The 21,194-nt window shown below is 41.4% G+C and overlaps 2 protein-coding genes across 6 annotated transcripts in view; both read left to right on the forward strand.

The window, feature by feature from the left end:
• FAM171A1 (family with sequence similarity 171 member A1) overlaps positions 1-9,612 on the forward strand; it is an 85,721-nt gene extending 76,109 nt beyond the window's left edge. For 3 of the 4 annotated variants that reach the window (XM_071560492.1, XM_071560494.1, XM_071560495.1), the window contains 3 exons: positions 2,196-2,312; positions 4,754-4,868; positions 5,492-9,612. In XM_071560492.1, coding sequence (XP_071416593.1) covers positions 2,196-2,312; positions 4,754-4,868; positions 5,492-7,193 — 1,934 coding nt within the window. In that variant the 3' untranslated portion in view covers positions 7,194-9,612. The remainder of the gene's footprint in view (positions 1-2,195; positions 2,313-4,753; positions 4,869-5,491) is intronic. The other variant, XM_071560493.1, reaches the window with a different exon arrangement.
• A 9,791-nt stretch (positions 9,613-19,403) lies between these two features.
• Positions 19,404-21,194, forward strand: part of NMT2 (N-myristoyltransferase 2) — a 34,474-nt gene continuing 32,683 nt past the window's right edge. The window contains exon 1 of one of the 2 annotated variants that reach the window (XM_071560504.1): positions 19,404-19,627. In XM_071560504.1, the coding sequence (XP_071416605.1) occupies positions 19,518-19,627 (110 nt within the window). In that variant the 5' untranslated portion in view covers positions 19,404-19,517. The remainder of the gene's footprint in view (positions 19,628-21,194) is intronic. The other variant, XM_071560503.1, reaches the window with a different exon arrangement.

The raw sequence follows: 21,194 nt of genomic DNA on the forward strand, positions 1-21,194 counted from the left end.
ACATTTTTCCCTAGTTTATACAGACCAATACATTGCCTCGAGTGTGTTCCATAGTGAGCAAAAACGGGTGACCTAAGTGAGCAAAAGACAAGCATGAAACCTGACTGACCTTGTGCAGTAGACTCTATTGTTTGTTGCCATTTTAAATACAGGGATTGCTGCTGTTGCTGAAGTATGAGCAATCTGAGCTGCTGCTTGTTTGGCAGGATAGCAGCAGAGCTCTGCTCAAAGCGATAAGAGTGCAGCTTCTGTCAGCTTCTTGATCACTGCATTATGCAAGCAGAGTATTACTGAGCAAAAGGCTTTTCACAGGAAGCATCAGGACTGCCTTCTTTGGAATGCAGTATGATGTGGATGAGGCATGCTGGACACAAGTTCCCCCTAGTGAGGGAATCAGTAATAGCTTCTGCTCAAGGAGGTAAACAAAAATAATGAACTTGTCTAAATCACAGAATCACAGACTGTTGAAGGGACCCACAAGGATCATCAAGTCCAACTCAAGTCAATGGTCCACACAGGGGATTGAACCCATGACCTTGGCATTATTACAACCAAGTTTTAACCAACTGAGCTAATCTCAGGGTCATACGTCTGCATTCTGCTTGTGAGTGAATTTAAAGAGCTTAGAAATGGTAAGAAAAGTATGGGAAACATGATGAATTCATCACCCAGGTCCTTCTTTTTTTTTTTAATCAGCACCTTATATCTCTTAAAGTTTTGTTTCACATTTTTGTGTATTTGAATAGTTGCTGCATATTCTGATCATCCAAATCTTGCAGAAAAATATAATTACAATGTTCAATGTTACAGAAGTGTTACCAAATGGCATTTTATAGAGAAGATACAAGCAATTTTTGACCCTAAGGACTATTTTTCACCTCGTGGTTCAGGGCTATTAGTATGACATTTTCCTCAAAAGTGCATGGATAGGAAATCTGAAGGGTTAGTGGCCATATAAGTGGAGAAAAAGAAACCTATTTTTCCTAGTTTTTTCAAAAACTTCATGCATAACTGTGGACAATTCCATTCTATTCTTCCTGAAACTATTTCAAGTGAGCATTTGAAGCGAGTAAGGGAAATACAGCATTCTGCCCTCCCTCTGCACAGAAATAGAGAGCTGGTATGGCGTTCTGGTAGTGACCACCAAAGCGTGTGAAGAACCTCCTTAAGGAGGGCACCCTCTGTTGTGGCTTCTTGGTGATTGCTCTGTGTCCAGGCCAGCAATTCTGTGTTTCTTTCAGATAGAATGAATATGGGAGCAGTCTACAATATCTATTCTGGACATTTAATACATCAGAAACTAAAGTGATTTTATTCTACAGCCCCAGAATCAGGGATTTTAATGAATTACAAAAAACCATTCAGCTGATTCAGTTTTAAAGGTTTTTCATAGCCCAATTCTTAAAATAAAATTATTCTTACGGAAGTAGAGCAACTCCCAACTTGTGCTGATTGTCAATCAGGACTACTTAAGAGTTACAGAAACTTAAACACATTGCTTTAAAATTGTTAGTCTTATTTATTTTGAAATTATCCTTTGATAATTTCAAAAAGATCTATTTCTTTTCCTTTAAGATATGTTTTGAAAAACTCGTCATCTGTTACCAAACAGTAATTCTGGGAATACTACATAAGTTCTGAATGACTAACAAAGTTGAATCAAAGTGATGGTGCAATGTAATTCTACAGTCATTGGCATTAACATTCATAAGCTTGTTTTCTGCACAGGAAAACTAACTTTTTGAGGAAATATTTTCTTCAGTCCTGTAGAAGTTGACATCCAGAGCTGGTAGAAGGGTGGTGTGCAGAACTCACATGTGGTCTGAGAGATGCAGTGTCTTGAAATACAATTTTTAAGTGGGTTGTCTATATATAATCAGCTTCAGGAAATGCTGCTTCCAATAAATATTTTAACAGTTTTTGAAGATTAATTAGTTTTATCTAATCTTAAATAATTTTGGTTTGGGTTGTTTTTTGAGGGTTTTTTTGTTTGTTTCTGAGAAGGCGACAGGGATTACTTGCTTGTGGGAGCTCTCAGAAGCCAGTGACCAGAAGGCACTCCCTCGCATATCACAGCAACACACACAGTCCCTACAGCCCACTGATTGGTGTTGTTACCTCTTGCTTTTCCACTTGTTTAGAGAGGAGTGTGTGAATGTATCTGTGACATCTTCCTACAACCTTTACACTTACAGGGACATGGCTGAAAAGTAGTTTGGGCATTGTACAACAAGAAGGAAACCAGTTGACTTGGACTTACATTGCACCTCAGCTGGGCTATTGGGTTGCAGCTATGTCACCTACTATCCCAGGTAAGATGGAATTGAATTTAATTGATATTTGCAGCATTGAGTAATTATTCATATATAATGTTTATATTTTTCAGAATGACCTCATCTGAGATGCCACAGCTTGATCACTAATGGATTATTAGAAAACAGAAATCTGAAAGTAAAGGGCTAAAATCTTTTGGGATTGCGGGGTCAACCCTTGTGGTCAAAATATCTGAATCATTTCAACGGGGAACTTTTTAAAGTGTTCTTCCTTTGATGTATTTTTGTCACCACTGCCTGGTAGAGCCTTTGCTAGAAAAAGAGGGGAGTTACAGTATCAAAGTATTGGTGTTACAGCAGCATGTAGAAAAATATGTGCGGTGAAGTTTCTGTGCAGAAACTTACAGAGATACGGATTCACTTAAAACCATCATCCTGTGTTAGACATTTACTAATGGATTGATTGACTGATTGATTGATTGATTGTCACTTTTTTCCTTTTCTGCTGAAGATGCCCATTTGCTCTGATTTATGCTTTATTAATTTACATAGTGAATAACATAGCATTAGAAGTTCTAGAAAGTGTATTAGAGTGGCATTAGCAGATGAGCTGACTGGTTGCCATCTGCAAGCCTCTTGGCATGTCTGTAGAAAATGGCTTTGCACTAGACATTAAGAACATGCACTTCTGTGCCTGTGGAGATATTAATGTTGCCGCTTGTTCTTCCTTTTTTTCTCTCTGTGGCTGCTTCAGATGTCTTGGTATTAATTCTTCAGCCACCAATAATCTAAGATACTTGTATGTATAAAAAAGTCAATCAATCAAAACAAAAACAAAACCCCTCCTCTTACAGATTTCTTTTATTAGGTTTTCTGGCTGAAAACCTAATCCAGTAGAAATGAAAAAATTCTTGACTTGGCTTTGCAAGCTAAATAAAGTATTATCTAACCAACAAAACAAACTGTTACATGAGGACAAGTTTTAAAGTCTATACATATGTACCATGAAGTTTTTTCATAATATGCAAGCTTTTTATTTGAGGTTCTGTCAAATGAAACTGCTTGAATATTCATCTGATTCATCACTGAACAGAGTTTAGAGGCAGGTGCAGATCTGAATAAGCTATCGTATCAAATTTAATGGAATTTTACAAAATAATCATACTTGAAGAAAAAGCAACTGCTGTGAGCCAAACATTTCCCAGTACAGCCCTGTCCCAGGTTACAAGAAAGTTACGCTACTCATGACATTGTGCTTGTAATTCTAAGGTTACAAGGCTTGTAACCCTGAAAGGAGAAGGTTTATTTGTCCTTGCAGTTCAGCTTGCATGGCAGAATTTCTGATTGTATTTTACTTTTCCTTCTTTCTGAGGGCTACATCTGGGTTCCGGAAACTGTGTTCCAGTGGGAACAACATTTTCATGAAAAATTCAAGTGATTTTATTCAACTTCTTTGTTGCTTCATGTCCTAAAGCAACAGTAACAATCAATTATGTAAAGGTAGTTGAGAGGCAGTGTATAAATACTTAAATTTCCCAGATGCAATATAATTTATGTTACTTTTAATGAGTTGATGTATTTTTGCATATTTTATCTACTAATTGAATCTATTTGATTTCTTATCTCAAAAAATGGACAAAAATGAGCTTTGTATTTCTGGCAGTGGCTCTACAGACCACCCACAATCCACAGATGAGGTTTTGCAAGCCTCATGACCTAGAACCTTTGCTGTCCTTCACAGTACATGCATGTTAGTCTTCCCGCTGGTGCCATACCTGCTTGCCTGCAGATGAAAATTTGGGTCTTTATTTCAAAGTCATGATAAGAATTTTACAAACCAACAGGGTAATATATGCATAATTGTGAACAGATGTTGTCCACATGTGTGCATTCCTTTGTATGTTAGAACATTTACTAAGTATTACTTAAACCTGGAATTACAACTCTGTTTCACTAGTGGCCTGTTTTTTAAAGCTACTGAAGATCTGCTTGGTTTGGCTTGCCGTAGACTTCAGGGCACCAACACACCTTCCAACGAATCCCGTACTGCATTGTAGGCACTGTTTAGTGTGAAGCACCACAGATGGTAAAGAGAAGCTGTTGCCCACGGTGCTGCTCCATGCACTGCAGTGCTGGAAGATGCTGTGATGGCTTTTCTTCAGTCGTGAGAGCTTTGGCACACTGTGTCAGCATTAGGACCTGGAAGGCAGCATTCACTAATGCATGTTCCCATTGAAACTAACTGCTTTTCCACAGAATGATCTAGTTGGGAGTTGCAGTCATGAAAACCGGCACATGCTTTCTCCACAACTTGCTCCCTTCTCCAGAGATGGTTTGCTCAATAGGCACTATCACTATGAGTGGCAGTGCTACTTAGCACCCTGATAACAAGGAAAGATGACCTTCTCCTTGCTTAAGTGTTGTTCCTCTTCCTGTTTGCAGGTTGTTACAGGTCTCAATTCTCTTTTCTGGCCTTCCAGGTCCCGTTGTAACACACGACATTACCAGCTATCACACAATGTTTCTTTTGGCAATTTTAGGAGGGATGGCTCTCATACTTCTAGTCTTGCTGTGTCTGCTTTTGTATTATTGCAGGTAAGATTCACCATCCTGGTTACTTAGTCCATGTTAGAAATATAAGCTTTTTTTGCTTACAAAATTAAAAAAAATTTTGCATTGAAATATTTTTACTTTGAGGGGGGGGAAAGTGCAAGCAAACACTTGGAATAGAAACAGTGAGATCAAATTTCCTCTGTTCCTGGTTACATGCAGCATATACAATCCCTGCCTTTGGTAGGATGTTAGTCGAATGAATCACACACATCTGTACCTGTGTTCCTATCAAACATGGGCATAGGTTCAAGATGCATCACTGTACGTGTTATGCATTTGCAAATGATCCTTATATTAACCTTACATTAAAATGAATGTTAAGCTCATTAGCAAGTGCCTATTAATGAGTGACTTTTATATTTGCCTTCTCCAGACATTTTCTCCAATTTGTAATTGGTACTTGATATATTTCCCAACTGACATTAGTTATTCTTTAATTTTATCTTTGCTGCTGAGATAAACTTTTAATTGTTAGGTTATGTAATAAAACTCAATTCTCTTAATACTAATCACTGCTTAAAAATCTTCCATTAAGACACTTGCTACTTTGATTTTGTGTACAACAGTCATAAATGTGTAACTTCTTTTTTTACTGACTTTTATAGAAGAAAATGTTTAAGACCACGTCAACATCATAAGAAACTGCAACTGTCAACAGCACTGGACACATCTAAGAAAGATCAGGCAACCTCAATGTCCCATATAAATTTAATATTTTCACGTCGTGAGTCAGAATTTCCTGGTGGGTTGTCTGTTGCTAGCAGTGGACATCCTGAAAACTCAGGGGCAAAGGAATTAATCAGTGCTGTCCACATGGAGATGGTATCACCTAGTGGAGAAGCAGATATGCATACACCTATGCTCAAACACTCCTTCAGTACTTCCCAGGAGTTTAGCTCCCGAGAGGAACTGCTCTCTGACAAGGAGAAAGACAAGAGCAGAATTTCCTTGGATGATTTGACTCCCAGTGGGTCTCTAAGAAAAGACTACCACAAATCGGCAGATAGTTTTCCTTTAAAGACAAGAAAATCTACAGAAACAGCTGAAGGCTATGAGTCCCCTATCAAAGATGAGTATAGGAGAAGTTACAATGCTATGCTGTCTCAGCCGTTATTTGAAAAGCAGGAGAGAGAAATTCAAGTATCTATGAACCATATTGTTACTGGAAGTAATTACAATATTCAGGAACAAATATACCCCACACCTTCAGCCCCTGAAAAAGAGCTGCTGGACTGCAGACCTACTGATTGTATGATGTCTCGTTCAGTTGATCACCTTGAACGACCTACATCTTTCCCTCGACCAGGTCAGTTAATCTGCTGCAATTCTGTTGACCAAGTAAATGATAGTGTTTACAGAAAGGTTTTGCCTGCACTGGTCATCCCAGGTCATTACATGAAACTGCCTGGAGAACACCCTTTTGTTAGCCAGCCTCTGGTTGTCCCAGCTGACCAGCAGATCGATATAGAAAGACTTCAGGCTGAGCTTCCTAATCCTCATGCACGGCTTTTCCCACATCCCCCCCAACAGCTGCAACCCCAGCAGTTGGCATCCCAAGCAATATCTCAGCAACATTTGCAAGATTCAGGTGCAGCTGAGTGGAGTCAGCAAAATGCTTCCATGTCTGAATCTATTTCCATTCCTGCCTCACTTAATGATGCATCCCTGGCTCAAATGAATAGTGAAGTGCAGCTTCTTACAGAAAAGGCTTTGATGGAATTAGGAGGTGGAAAGCCATTGCCTCATCCTCGAGCATGGTTTGTTTCTCTAGATGGACGTTCAAATGCTCACGTTAGACATTCGTACATCGATCTCCAAAGAGCTGGCAGGAATGGGAGTAATGATGCCAGTTTGGACTCTGGTGTTGACATGAATGAACCAAAATCTGCCCGAAAGGGAAGAGGAGATCATCTTTCTGCACCACAGAGTCACCCACCAGTGCAGGAGCACCAGCAGAGAGAGCGGAAGGTTTCAGATAGCACAGCCTACACACAACTTGTGTACTTGGATGATATGGACCAAAGTGGCAGCGAGTGTGGAACAGCAGTGTGTAGCCCTGAGGACAATGCTCTCCGATGCCTCCTAGAAGGCACCAGTAAGAGAAGTGGTGTACAGCTGCCCAGCTTGCAGGAGGAAACAAGAACTGTGGATACCAAACCAGAGCCATTAACTAGTCCTGAACATGGAACATCCGTTCAAGATGATGATGAGGACGAGGAGGATGAGGAAGATGACCAAGGTGAGGATAAGAAGAGTCCTTGGCAGAAACGAGAGGAAAGACCACTAATGACTTTCAATCTAAAGTGAGCTATTGTGAAAATCCACCCTTCAGTGGAATATAAAATTGCCAAATATCCTTTCTGTGGAAGTGCTTGATTTTTTCTTTTTTTTCCTTTTTTCTTTTTTTTTCTTTTTTCTTTTTTTTTTTTTGTTGTGGAGAGAAAAGAGAAAAACAAACTGTGGTGAGCAACATTTGAAAGAACTTAAATGCATTACTGTGTAAATGTTAGAAAAGAATTAAAATCATTCCTCTGATTTAATGGCTGCCTCCAGTGAGACAGCTGAACAAAGAGTGTGATTATTATTCCATATACTTGATATTGGTCATCCAGGATGTTGAAAATACTGACAAATTGTTTTAGTTGGTTTATGACCTCAATCTCCTTGTGAATGGGAGCTGGTAAAGCTTTTGTTTTGTAGGCCAATTTTGTGTTGATAATGCTACTGAAAGTATCTTAAAAACAGGAGTTTGACACATGGTGTCCAAATTTGTGCATTATCTCAATGAAAGGCTATGCATTGCTGCTTTTAGTAATATTTTGCTTATACTGTGCTTTTCTTAATTTTACAAGTTGGTTGTAAACATTTTCTGTCCTTTATTATAAACTACTCAGCAACTTATTTTAATGTACAACTGCAGGAAACTTGAGTAGCATCCCTTAGCATTGAAGCCTTTTTATGAAACCAAACTGAACTTTGTGTCGACTAAGATTCCTCCAATTCTGGTCCCATTTTCTCAAAGTGCCTTTTTTACAGTAACATTAACAGTCCCTTCTTTTGCTAAGTCCTTTTAATTGACCCCATTTGAGATTTTATAAACTTCTGAACTTCTACCTTTTATTTTGAGCTGCATGCCAAGAGTCCCATTTTGTGCTGAGCATTTCTCATTTCAAGACAGTGTATTCTGTAGCTATCATGTATATTGTGGATTCTGTTTAGCCAGGATAGACTTAGAAGACATTTTAAAGGGCCCAGAGTAGCCAAGAAAATAGTTTCATTGACTGTATATATTGTTAATTTCCTCTGGAATCATATGAGCTAATCACGCTCATATAAAATGGACTATAGACCGAGCAAGTGGACTGAATGTGTCTAGAAAAAATTTTGGGGAAAAAATGTACTATCCAAAAGTGCCAGAATTACTCTTCTGTGCTTTTTCCATACAGAGCTGCTTGGTTATCCAAAAATTATAATTGAAAATAAACTGCAAAAAATATCTTTATGGATTTTTTCCTCTTTCGGTGGTTATCAAATTATTTTGTTATTTAATAAGAAAAATACTTTGGTTTCATTTTCATGTCCATATTTATGCTTGTGTGACTTACACATTTTCTTTTGCAGCTCTCATGACCTTCAGTCTATACTGAAATTTAGATCCCTTTTCAGAAAAGCATTCTCGATATCTTGATAAAGATGTAATTATTTGCTTAAGTATCACTGAAGACTTTGGAAATTAAATCCTGATATCACCAAAATTCCCTGTGGTCCCACTTCCCATGGGACCAATTTTGTTTCTGAGATTTCTGTGGGTACTCACACTGCACTCTTCTCACTTTTTCATGAATTGGGTTCAAAAAAGGAAAAGTATGAGACTTCCACTTTTGTGGAATTCTTCATATACATTCAGTTCATCATTCAATTATTTAATTCAATTATTTTTATGCAGCATTAGCAGCAGTCATGCTTAATAAAGTTAATTATTAAGTAATCTCTCAAATGACTAGAGAAAGTGCTATAGAGTTCATATTTAATTTTTAATAATAAGCCCCAACTCAGATTCATTGCTTTATTTTCAGTAGATTTCAAAGTTTTCTTAGAAGGTGAGTGTTGTAATTTCCATTTTACTGTATGTCTTATCTGGGAGTCTGATCTGAACCAGGAACTGAATCACAATTTCCTAGTTCCCAGGCCAGTGCTCCTCTCCATCCACAAAGCCAGATCACCTCTGTTTTGCTTTGGTTCATGTTTGGAATTGGTATGTGTTGTAAAAAAAAATCTAGAACATTTGTGGAGTGCATTGAATATTGAAATCACCATGTTAGCAGTAAGTTAAGTTTTACTCATCACGTGTGTTCCAGGTCCTTTCCTGTTCTGGTTTTTTGCTACTGACCACCTATGAAGTGGTTTTGGGCTCTGGGTTGCTTATTGTCAGTCTGTTCCAGGTCACTGAACAGAATAATACTACTTTAAAGGAACAGTGTATGTCTGATGTCAGTAAGTGCTGGTAATACCGTGTCACATTAATCAGAATGCTGCATAACTAAACATTCTGGTTAAAATTTCTGCCTATTAGAATTATTGTGCTATTTAATTTTCAACTTTCTGTTGTCTTAAATCTGTCATTTTTAATTACGTTCTTTTTCCACATTCCTTTGCAAAGTTTCCATCGTTACTATCTTGTAAAGTGAGATTGTTGCTATTAAATTGCAGTGGTTTGTTTCTTTAATTGTGTTGGTTTTATGTACAAAACACAGAGTTTGATGGTTTGATGATTAGTGGCCATAATGCAGCAAATACATTTGAACAAACACAGTGTTGTATTTTGAAAATCTTCTTTGAAATAGCATTTTTTAATTGTAATATCACCAGCCACATCATAGTTTGATTTTGCAGAATATATTGTTTATGAAATGTATTTCTCAATATATCCAACGCATCTGAGCCATATAGTAAATGAAATTGGAACACAGTAACACAGGTCAGATAACAGGTTGAGATTAATGTGTTTATTGTACACTTTGCCTAATCTTAAAGTCCAGTGACAAGCTCCATGTTTTAATTTTCAAAAACTTACCGAAGAAGATACTTTGGTAAAATACAAAGGAGTTTTGTTGCTTATATTTTGCAATTGCACAGTGAAGCAAGTAACAATAAAGCTCATAAAACATAGAGAACAAAATATGACTTGAATAGCTCTTGGCATCAGCAGCTCCAAGTGATCTTAGTCCATGTTGAAGATCCACTAGAAAAGCAATTGTTTTCTTATTTTATGATGGCAGGTATTAGTAGGTTAAAAATGCAAAAGTTTTTAATGACAAAGCTTACAAAAGAATGAAAATATGTTGATCTTAAAAAGATACCTAAACCCTTTGCAAATACAGGACATAAAAATGGATCCTGCCCTGGGGCAGGATCTAATTTGCCCCATTTGCAGTCTAAGATGTTACACAAATTATACAAAATTCTGGTACTGATCTGAGATGAACAGATGACAAAAGAAGCCCAGCATCTGGAAACTCCTTGTGATGCTTTTCTGTGTTACAGGGAGGAGTGAGTAGCTTTAGTAGAGTGATTTAAGCAAATACCTTGAAATACATTGGCAATATTTTCTTCCCTTCATTCTATCCACGAATGCTCTAGAGCTCTAATTTTAGTTCACTATGCCAAAACAACTTGGTTGAAATTGGTAATTAAATGTCCCATGTAAGGTTTAGCCTATAGAACAGTGGAATAAATGAGCAAGTGTTGAGTTAGATATTTACTCTTTCTCTAGGAAGGTCCCTTCTTTTTTTTCTTAACCAGCAATAATTCATCTGGGAATTAAAATTTGTTAAAACACAGTACCTCTTAAACTAAAAATCTTCCGTAACTTGGGACATGGTAGCATTCATCCAGTACATCCTTGAACTTGGTCAAATGAGATGTGTCAATTTGCTTTTCTAAAACATACAGGTGACAGGTAAGGTTTTTCTGAATCAGTGCTGCCGTTTGGGCCTCTAGCATTTGAAATTCAAGTTGTATTTGCCACCTGGTGGTGAACTGCTTTTCCACATGTACTGTGTGCAAACCACAGTTTACAGTCTCAATATAAGCACAGTTTATAACTTAATAACACCAGAAAGCTGGAACAAGTTCATCAGTTGTTTCCTGGGCCTCCTGTCAGTCCAAGTGCAGAGATCCTTGTCAGCTGGAAAGACATTGCCCACCTTCTGGCTGGGGCAGTATTCAGCTTACAACATCTCCATTCAAATCAATACGCATCACTGATGGCCGTGTATCACTTCTGCTTCCTGAATAGCACCTTGGTTCTAGATTAAAATAAAAACACTTTTAACTACTGTTTCCAAAGTTGAGAAAAATCAGAGCAACTCAATTATTCTTTTCCTGTTCCTCTGCTTACAGACAGATGGAAGCTGTGAGGTTCAGTGCTAACCTTACACACACACACACACACTCTCACACACACACTCACACACATACACATATATACACACACACCTATGAACTGTAATACATAGATAATATTATATCATATACTGTGATAGGTATGTATACACACACTATGTTTTCATCATATCTGATACTTTCATTTCCAGGCTGCAAACCAATTGGAATTGGAGCTTCAGGTAGAAAGGTGGGCCGCAGTCAAGTGCCATTTTCAGAATAGAGGAGTATTTTTTCATGTTACTCATGTAATTCCAATGCGTAAATTGAAACCAGGTACTGTCTTATGTTTGTCAATAATAACAGAAAGGGTATCTAGTTCTTTCCTCCTGTAATCCTCTGGTTTCTCCAGGATATTATGTTGCAAAATGGTGTGCCTGATCTATTATTACTTAACGGAAGTACTTCTTGTTTTATTGATGTGCTTGTCTTCTGGGAAGTAACAGTGCCAGTTAGTGTGTTTGATCATTAAATAGCTATTCTGCCTTCGAAACTTACAGCCACAGGGAGGGAAAACATGACAACAGGGGGTACAAATGAAATACTTGTTTACAAGTTATTTTTGTAATTCTGTAGAGCAGAAGTTTGTATTCACAATGACTAGGAAAACAGATTCCTCAATAAACCCAAGTGAGGAATGCTCCCCACAGTTATGTAAAGGTAGGAAATGCTGCTTGAAATACTGCTGTGAGATGAGAAATCCCACTTTCAAGGAACAGGTGGTCCTGCTGCAAGAGATGTTGAGCATCAAAGCTGGAAGAAATTATTTCAAGGGGCTCCTGTTACAAGCATTGGTTTTTTAAAGGGTTTTGGTGATTTAATGGTTTTAGGGAGTTTAAAAAGCCTTACAACTGTCTTCTCCCCAGCGCTCGCCAGGTTTTCACAAGCACACTCCCTGCAACATTGGCTCCTGAGCTGCTCCTCTCCCTAGGTGGAAACCTACCACTGTCCTACTCTTATGCTGGATAGAGCTTACAGCTCTCACTGTGGCATACGCGCCACAAGCTGCTCCAGGTGGATTCTGTTCCCTCCACGTGTTTTCTGGAAGTTTTCCATCAATAAAGAAAGAGACCAGAACCACATTGCAAACTCAGGAAAATCTGCATAAAAAGAAAGTAACACAGCTGGAGACTTGCCCATACTATCCTTACCTACATGCTTAGGGCAGGACCTTTCTCCCAGTGTCCCCTGTCCCTGGAGATGAGAGAGGCTACGGGCCTTGGCTTCTCTCTCCTGTCCTCAGGGAATGCTCCTTCTATAAACACAACTCCCTTATTCTACCTTCACTTTTGTGCCACACTCTGAGGCCAACATCAGTGGGACATACAATGTGACACTCTAATAGAGATTTTCAGTAAAGCTACTTTTTGGTCTTGATGAGGGTGAGCTTTCTCAAGCTATCTGTATCTATGCCATTTGCTCTAACTCGAATTTAACACCCTGTAGTCCTGTATTAAGTAACACAATAAAAATAAGAGAAGCAGAATGTGATAGCCACTCCTCCCATATGAGGAGTGTTTTTGTCTTGACATCTGGATTGGTCTTTTATTCCCTGAAATCCTTGCAAGTATACCTACATAAATGTGTGTGCACACGCTCATGTGCATGCATACACATTCACATGTAGGTATATAAATGCATGTAATATAAAAGTTTATAAAGCTTATAAAATTAAATACTAGTCTCAGCATTTTGACATCAAGCAATGCCAAAGTAAATGTTGCTCACCTGGACTGACTGGAAGAACCAGCATAAGAGGCCATTAAGTCTTGTATTAATTAACTTAATTGTCCTTGTGGTTTGACATTGCTGGGTGAAAACCGTGCTTGATGCTGAATTTCTGCTGTGCCTCTGCTGTACCTTGCACAAGATTTATTCACACTTGCCTTCTAACCTAGACCTGATATCTAAATTTTGTGATTAAATTTTGTCTAATACTTGTATTTTAAGTAAGTTAATCTGGAGTTGCACATTTGTACAAAGCTGTAAAATTTTGCAGGGCAAAATCTCACTGTAAAATCTAAAAAATAATTTGCATAGAAATGGAAGAGTTACAATAAAGCCTGACTTCCCATTGTCTCCATAGGAAAGACACTGTGTCCATGAGATGCTTTTTAACTCAATGTAATTCTCCATGCAGTAAGTGTACGTTCTGAGCTGTGCTGTTAATCTGTTTCTAACCACCCAGAAGGCATGCAGAACCTTTATTGGCATTATCCCTTTATCTGATTTGTAAGTTAATGGGATATTGCTAGTTGGAGCAACCTACAGAACATTGTTTTCTGTTTGTTATCATGGAAATGTGTGAAAAAGAGCCTCTACCCAGAAGTAACAACATACCATCCCTGAGCAGGTTGTCCCCACAAGGAGCATTCTGTTTGTCATAATACACTATTGTCATAAAATACTATTGTCATCCAAGGTCTGCTTGTCGTTTACGCTAATGGAACTAGGTAATGAATACTAAAGGATTTGATAGACATGCTATTTGTTTGGGGGATAGCCAGACCTTTTCGTTTCCTTCTTTGGACCTGAACTTTGAGACCTATCCTCAATATTATTGTCAAGGTTTCCAGACTCTAATCTCCATTCCAGGAGGTCTAACAGTGCCCTGCAGCAAACTGGGCATGGAGGAGCACCCCAATAGTTCTTGTCTGTTACAAATGCTCTGACAGTTGTAGTCAGGCTGTAGCCTCTTCACTCTAGCAGGAAAAATTTCACGTCACAGGAGAGAGCTCCTTTTTGTTTTGAGGTAAAGAACTATGTGAAACAGAAAACTAAAGACTTTCATTTTGGAAAAATACTGAAATGGTTGAGAGATGAAGAGTAATCCATGGATCTATCACTCCCTTCATCCAGAGGGAAAGAAAGCATCTTGATTATCCCTGCAACTTCCCTGCAAAGAGAAGGAAACAGCAGGTACATTGTTAGGGAGAACTGTAAAAGGCTAGTGAGAGAACTGATTGCAGAACTGAAGGAGTAAATTGGATTGATTTGGAGATTGGATGGGTAGAAGTAATTGCTGAGTATTGGTTAAAGCTTTCGCAGCACCAGTGTCAACAGCATGTTTGTCAAAAAATCTGTCACCACTAATTCTCATTCACCTAATTTGATTGAAAAGAGTCTTAGAAGAAAAATAGAATTGAAAATGCAAAAGATGTATATATTTGTAATTACTTGTGCCAGTTCTGATTATTAAATACCTCCTAATATAAAGCATGATTTATTTATTTTTTTTACCTTTTGAGGTTAGAGACCTTAGGAACTGAGGAATTGCAGTGCTGGAATGAGTTTTGTGTATTTGATCTAAGTCTTTGTAGCCTGCTTCCAAAAATCATCAAAAACAGATGCTTTGGAAAAGTGGAGAAGTCTCTACTAGCCATAATAACAAAAAGAAAGTCCTTCTATCCATATCACTTATACTCTCAAGCATGAGGGTTTGTATTTATCATACATATTTTTTAATGCTACAATATGTTTTCGCTATACGTGTAAATATCTAACCCTTTTCAGTTTTGTATAGCCCTTGGCCCTTGCCAGTGCAGGCACTAGCATGAAGAAGCAGATGATTCCGTGCAAAGGTAGGATGTAAAATAGATGAGGTATGGTATGAGTTGCATTTTAAAATGGAATTACACACAAGGAAAGGTTGAATAAGAGTGCAGCAGAAAGAGTGGGTTGTTTTGAGAATGCTTGTCCCCCAGTTTGAATGCTGCAGCCAACACAGGACATCAGCAAGTGGGCTGTGGGAGACAGGCAAGGCTGCAGCTCACCAAATGTGGTATGCAGCAGGAGGCTAAAGACGTAAAGTGGGTGAGACAAACCATGAAGATCAGAGGTGTGATCTCACATGGATACAAGCGTGCAACATATGAGATCACAAGCTCATTTCATTTCCTAAGCATTTCCACCTATCCTGTTGTTAACCGTAACAACTATCTAGAAGTGTTCTGGTGCATTTGTTCTGTTTATCTTCAATCCATATTCTCTTACCCTATCTCTCATTCAGAATTGATGAAGACAGTATTTCAGCTTTCACCATAAAGAACAGCCAATTAAAAAAACCATTGAGGTAGTACTAGTAGGCACTTGTGTTAAACAAAGTCTAAATATATTTGTTTGCTCCCTAACTTTTTTTAATGTTAATTAGGAAAATAGAGAAAACACTAAACTATTAGCTAATTTTCAAATGGAATCACTTTTGTTTCCAATGTAAAAGATAAAAAATGGTCACACCAAGTTCTTTGTTATTATTACTTGCAATCAAAATCCATTTTAATTTAAAAATGCCATGAATATTTCAGTGTGATGTGTAAAGGTAGGAGCAATCCTAAGACTGCATAAAAGTTTCAGGTACTTCTTTTCTGCAGTGTTTAATACACAAAATAGCCAGACAAATCAGCTGATGACAATAGCCTGATTGCTGGAGCATATATCACTAGCTCACTGGGATGTAATTAATACCCGTTGCTAGGCAGGTAAACAAGTCTGGATTATGCCTGGCTGCTTGAGGGAAACAGTATCTGGACTGGCTTCATTCAGTCCCAGAAGAGCAAAGAGAAGCAGGGCACAACTCTGACCATGTACTGCACAGCCTCACTTGATAGTTCATACAGCAGGTGAGATCTGAAAAATTTGTACAACCCTGGGAGTTTAGGATTCACAATCCCCAGTATTTCTTACTGCCAGGCTTAGATGTCTTCTCCCTCAGTAGCTGAGGGTTCTTTTGAGCTCATGTTGTCACTGAGGTGCCCAAAGTATTTGAGTGTTTGTAGGTTTGCTCTGGGAGTCAACTAGGAAAGGTAAACATGGCACCAGCAAAGTCCACTTGTGGATTTGGGCCTATACTCATACACTTACAGCCACCTCATGCTTTTGAGGTGGCTCAAAGCCTCTCAGAATTACAGGACCAGCTTAGTTTTGTGTAGCCACAACTGACCCATGGCTGCATTCTGTTATAGAAAGCAGATAAGAGACAGAACCTGGAAGGAGAAGTAGAATGGGGAAAGATCCAGAAAGCTGGATTTATGATGGTATGGTGGGTCCCCTGGACACTGGTGTGTTCCTTGGCTGACAGTGGGAGCATCTAGGCAGAGCTACATCCGAATTAATGTATTTGCTTTTTTTCTCTTCCTTTCTTACAGTTTGTTGCCATAAGCAACTGGGTATTTTGTCTACATCTAGCAGCAAATGTAGAGTCACTAGGAAAGCTCTAAGGAGACCTATGAAAATAACCAACAATGAATAATTCATGATATGCTGGAATTATTTTAATTGATTTCATTATATGCTGTTTAGTATTAAGTGACGCATATCTCCTCCAAAGGAAGTCTGTTTTCCTTTGTTACTAATTTTTTAGCTGTTCTATAAAATGACTGTTCTTTCCTCTTTTCAATCTTCATAAAATAAAAAAAGGCTTTTATCTTCCCTGTACATCTCAGAAAAGGTCTTTTTAATCAGTTAAGAACAGTAAGTTCACACCTTCACAAACACTGGCTCTTTACCTGGCAAATTTAAAATGACACACTTCTGAGGCTTTTGATTGTGTGCTTAGACTGGTGTGAGTCTGGGGGTTGTGTCTGCTGTACCTGTATGCAGCATTTTGGGGAGTTCCTGGAAATACCCAGATGCAATACCAGATATCTTGGAAGTGCAGATGCCCACAGAGAGGCTGTTGAGGCACAGCATGTGCCATCCTTCCTGCTTACTGTCCTAATGGAACATACTTGTTTAACTCCAGTGGTTGAGCATGTGGGCTCCTGAAATGCAGAGGTACATTTTTTCACCTTGCTGCTCTGTTTTTGGAAGACCTCTATTAATGTGATGTCTAACATCTATCAAGTAGTGTAACTGCTGAGCAGTGTCTGTAGGGTGAATTTAAATGCTCTGGGAATCTGATAGTTTTCAGAAATGCGAAACTTCATCATGAAATCCTCACGCAGATGCATGACTCTCACTTCTGGTCAACCTTTCTACTTGTGGAATAAGCAAAAATTCCATATTCTGAACACAAAGCACAATTCAGTGTTGTCATTTGACCTTTTAGCGGTCAATCATCTCAGTTGTGCCTCTCAAGATATAAACTTCTATCCATAAGGATGTTCTTCACATGTGCTGTGAAGTATAGAATAGCAGCCAGTCTGCAGCTGTACTGCCCCTTCGCACGGGACAGCAACTGGTAGCTTGCTGGGAGCAATTCAAATTGCTTCTTTTATTGTCACTATGAACTGCAAGGGTCAGGATCCAGGCTTCCTACACTCCATTTGTCTCAATGAAGTAAGGAAAATTACAATAAAGAACAAAAGATAGTTAAACCACAGCTTCTCCAACACAGTGATTCCATATAGCTATTTAGTCATTGATATACTGTTCTTGCTTTCTCCTACACATTATTATGAGGGGAAAAAATCATTAGTAATCAGTGGATTAACTTCTCTCTGGGCTATGGGACAACTGTTCACAATCTCTTTTTGTTACTGAAAACTATTGGGTATTGTGCCTTTGTTTTGAGATTTCTTTTCTCTCCTATGCTCTACAACTGAATTAAGTTTTAACTCCTAAAGGTCATTTCACACTGTAATAAAATGGTAGGCACACTTCCCCTCTGAACTACAGTGATGGCTTGGCACTGGGAGTTCATGCTTGGCCAAGTGTAAATTGCAGACTCCATCTTACACATTTGAATTACAAGCTCCTGTGGCAAGTTGTAAAAAACCAAGTGCAGTGGGACACAGAGTGGCACCCAGTCTGGTGCTCTGTACACAGAGGTTGAGAGTTTGACAGCTGGAGGGACATCTAGCTGTCTTCTGCTGAGCCAGTAGGATCTTTTACTTCACATGTCACCTGCAATTCATGATAAAGCAAAACATAACACCACCTTAAAACAAAAATAGGAAAAAGTAATCCAAATCATCACCTTAAACCAAAATGGGAAGAACAATAACTTCACATTAAATTACTTTCAAGGAGGCAGTGCAGATAAGGAGAATTAGAACTGATGCATGCTGTTCTTATGTTTTTATGTGATGTTTGGCAGGACTGCCAAAGCAAGCACTCAGAAATTCTGAATCTCATCCAGAAAGTTTGATATGATCATGGAAATCATCATAGTTCAAATAATTAACACAAGTTGCTCTTTATTTGTTTCCCTGGGTTCAAATCATTACCATTCAACTCCAGTTTTTCTAGCACAGAGCTTGTAGAAATACAAAAGGCTTCAGGAAAACAGCAAGTGCTGTGAGAGCCAGTGGCTAGTGGCCACCATGCTGGAATTGCCATGGCAGCCTCAGCAGCCTCCACCAGCAGCAACTTTTGTTTGTAGGGCTTTGTTTTGAGTCCTAGAGGAAAAGTTAATTATGGCACCAGCAAAGTCCACTTGAGGATCTGGGCCTATACTCATATATGCAACTGAGGTGGCTCAAGGCCTCTCACAATTACAGGCACAGGTTAATTTTGTGTAGCCATGACACAGCCATGACTACACGCTGTTATGGAAAGCAGAGGAGAGACAGAACCTGGAAGGAGTAAAATGGGGGAAGATCCAGAAAGCTGGATTTATGGTGGTGTGGTGGGTCCCCCGGACACTGGTGTGTTCCTTGGTGGCTGACAGTAGTGTGAGCAGCTGGGCAGAGCTACATCCGAAGTAATGCATTTGCTTTTTTCTCTTCCTTTCTTTCAGAGTGCTGCCATAAGCAAATGGGTGTTTTGCCTACATCTAGCAGCAAACGTAGAGTCACTGGGAAACCTCTAAGGAGACCTATGAGTGTCGGAGCGTTCCGGGTGTAAGAAGGTGCCGCCGGTGCCACACGGGGGGCCCGCGGGCCGGACCCGCCGAGGCTGCTCCTCGGGGCTCCCGCGGTGCGGGGGCAGCGCCCACGGGGTGGGGGCCGAGGCCCGTGGAAGGGCGGGGAGGCGGGATGGATGCCGGCCCGAGCGGGGCCGGACCCAGGGCCGGGTGTGCCCGGCCGCCGGGCCGGGTGCAGAGCTGCCCCCGCACAGCCCCGCCCCGGTCTCCGCGGGGCGGCGGGAGCGGCGGGGCAGCCCCGGCCGCCGCCTCCTTCTCCTCCTCTGGCAGCGGCGGCGCGGGAAAGGACCGCAGCTAGAGGGAGCTGCTCCGGACCGCGTCTGCCCGTGCGCCCCGGTTCTTTCATAGGCTCCCCCGCCCCTCCCCTCCCTCCTTCCCCCGTGATGGCGGAGGACAGCGAGTCCGCGGCCAGCCAGCAGAGCCTGGAGCTGGATGACCAGGACACCTGCGGCATAGACGGCGACAATGAGGAGGAGACCGAGCACGCCAAGGGGTAGGGGCGCGCTGGCGGCGGGCACGGCTCGGGGAGGCAGCGGCGTGTGCGCCGCGGCGGCAGCGGCCGGGCTGGAGGTGTCCGGGCCGCGCTCCCCCGGTGCCCGCAGCGGCCCCTCGGCGGGCCGGGTGGGCCGGGCGGTCGTGCCCGCGGGCGGAGGGCCCTATGCGGCCCGGCCCGGCCCGACTCCTCTGCGGCGCCTGCGCCTGCCGCCCGCGGCAGAGCGGCCCCCGCGGCCCCGCGGCCGCAGCGTGCGGTTTGGGACGGCCCCGCGCCCCGCCGGGGCTGAGGGCAGAGCCCGGGCCCGGCACAACGGGAGGGGGCGGCGGCACTGGCGCTTTCCCGCCGGACAGCGGCCTTCAAATCACGCCGTAAAAGGGAGGGTAAATCCTGCCGCGTTGTCGGCGCTTTTAGGGTTTGGGGGCGTTTCTGGGTATTTTTGGCCGTCAGGAACCACCTCCCTTCCCCATGGCGGAGGAGATGCCCCTGTGCCCCCTCGCTCATTCCGGGTGGTTCCAGCTGAGCGGCTTCTGCGGGCAGCCCCGCGCACATCACAGCCTTGGCCACAGCCTCGGCCACGGCCTCAGCCACAGCCACAGCCTCGGCTACGGCCGCAGCCTCGGACGGCCGCAGCCTCGGACGGCCTCAGCCACGGACGGCCTCGGCCTCGGCCTCAGCCACAGCCCCGTCCACAGCCTCGGCCACAGCCCCGGCCATCCCCCGCGCTCCTGCCGGCCGGGGACCGGCCCGGGCAGCGGCTGTGCCAGCCCACCCCGCAGACACTCCTCGCCGTCACCCATTGTCCACAAGGAGATGTTACCTCCAGATCTGCACGCTGTGGAGAGCAGAGCGGAGTGTTTTACCGCGGCATTAGCCGGGACGAACGCTTGTTTTCTGGTTGTCGTTCCTTCTCCACTAAATCTTGTGTCTTAAATCTTCCCACGCTGTGGATCAGGCGCTGTCTCCAGTTGCCTGCCGAGCTGACAGCAGAGGCATCCGGCACAGACGCGGCCCCTGCACCCGGCTGGTGTTGGGCTGCCTGCAGTATGGTCGGTCCGGGCACAGGGGGCCAAGGGGCTGGCTTGCTGTGCGGGCTCTTGGGGCTGAGAAGTGTTGAAAGAATGTGTTTTAAAAGTCGACATCATTTAAATTTTCTGCTTTTTCGAGAGGTTAGAAGACGTGATTGCAGAGAAAGTGCTTTGTTGTCGCAACTAGGAGTGGCTGGAGTAACCTAAAATAGAACTAGGTTAATCTATACACTGCTACACAAATATCTTCCTCGTGAATTTCTGATTGATCTGGTTGAGAGCTTTCCTGTAGGTGCTTTATGTTTGAGGATGCTGTTTGTTGTCTCCTGCCGCCAGGATTTGCTTGGCAACAAGCAGCATTGCATCTTAAATGTCGCAAGGGAAGTCTAAGAGTCTTTGGAGAACTGACTTGTTAAAAAGACAGGAAAGTGGAAAACTTTAATTCTTGCAGCTCTGTTATTGTATTAATGAAATGCACACTTAAATAGTTGTGTCAGAAATAATTACAGTAATATAAATACAGGATGTTTAAAAGGAAC

This window comes from Pithys albifrons, chromosome 7, assembly GCF_047495875.1.
Source record: "Pithys albifrons albifrons isolate INPA30051 chromosome 7, PitAlb_v1, whole genome shotgun sequence".
In the NCBI taxonomy this organism is placed as follows: Eukaryota; Metazoa; Chordata; class Aves; order Passeriformes; family Thamnophilidae; genus Pithys; species Pithys albifrons.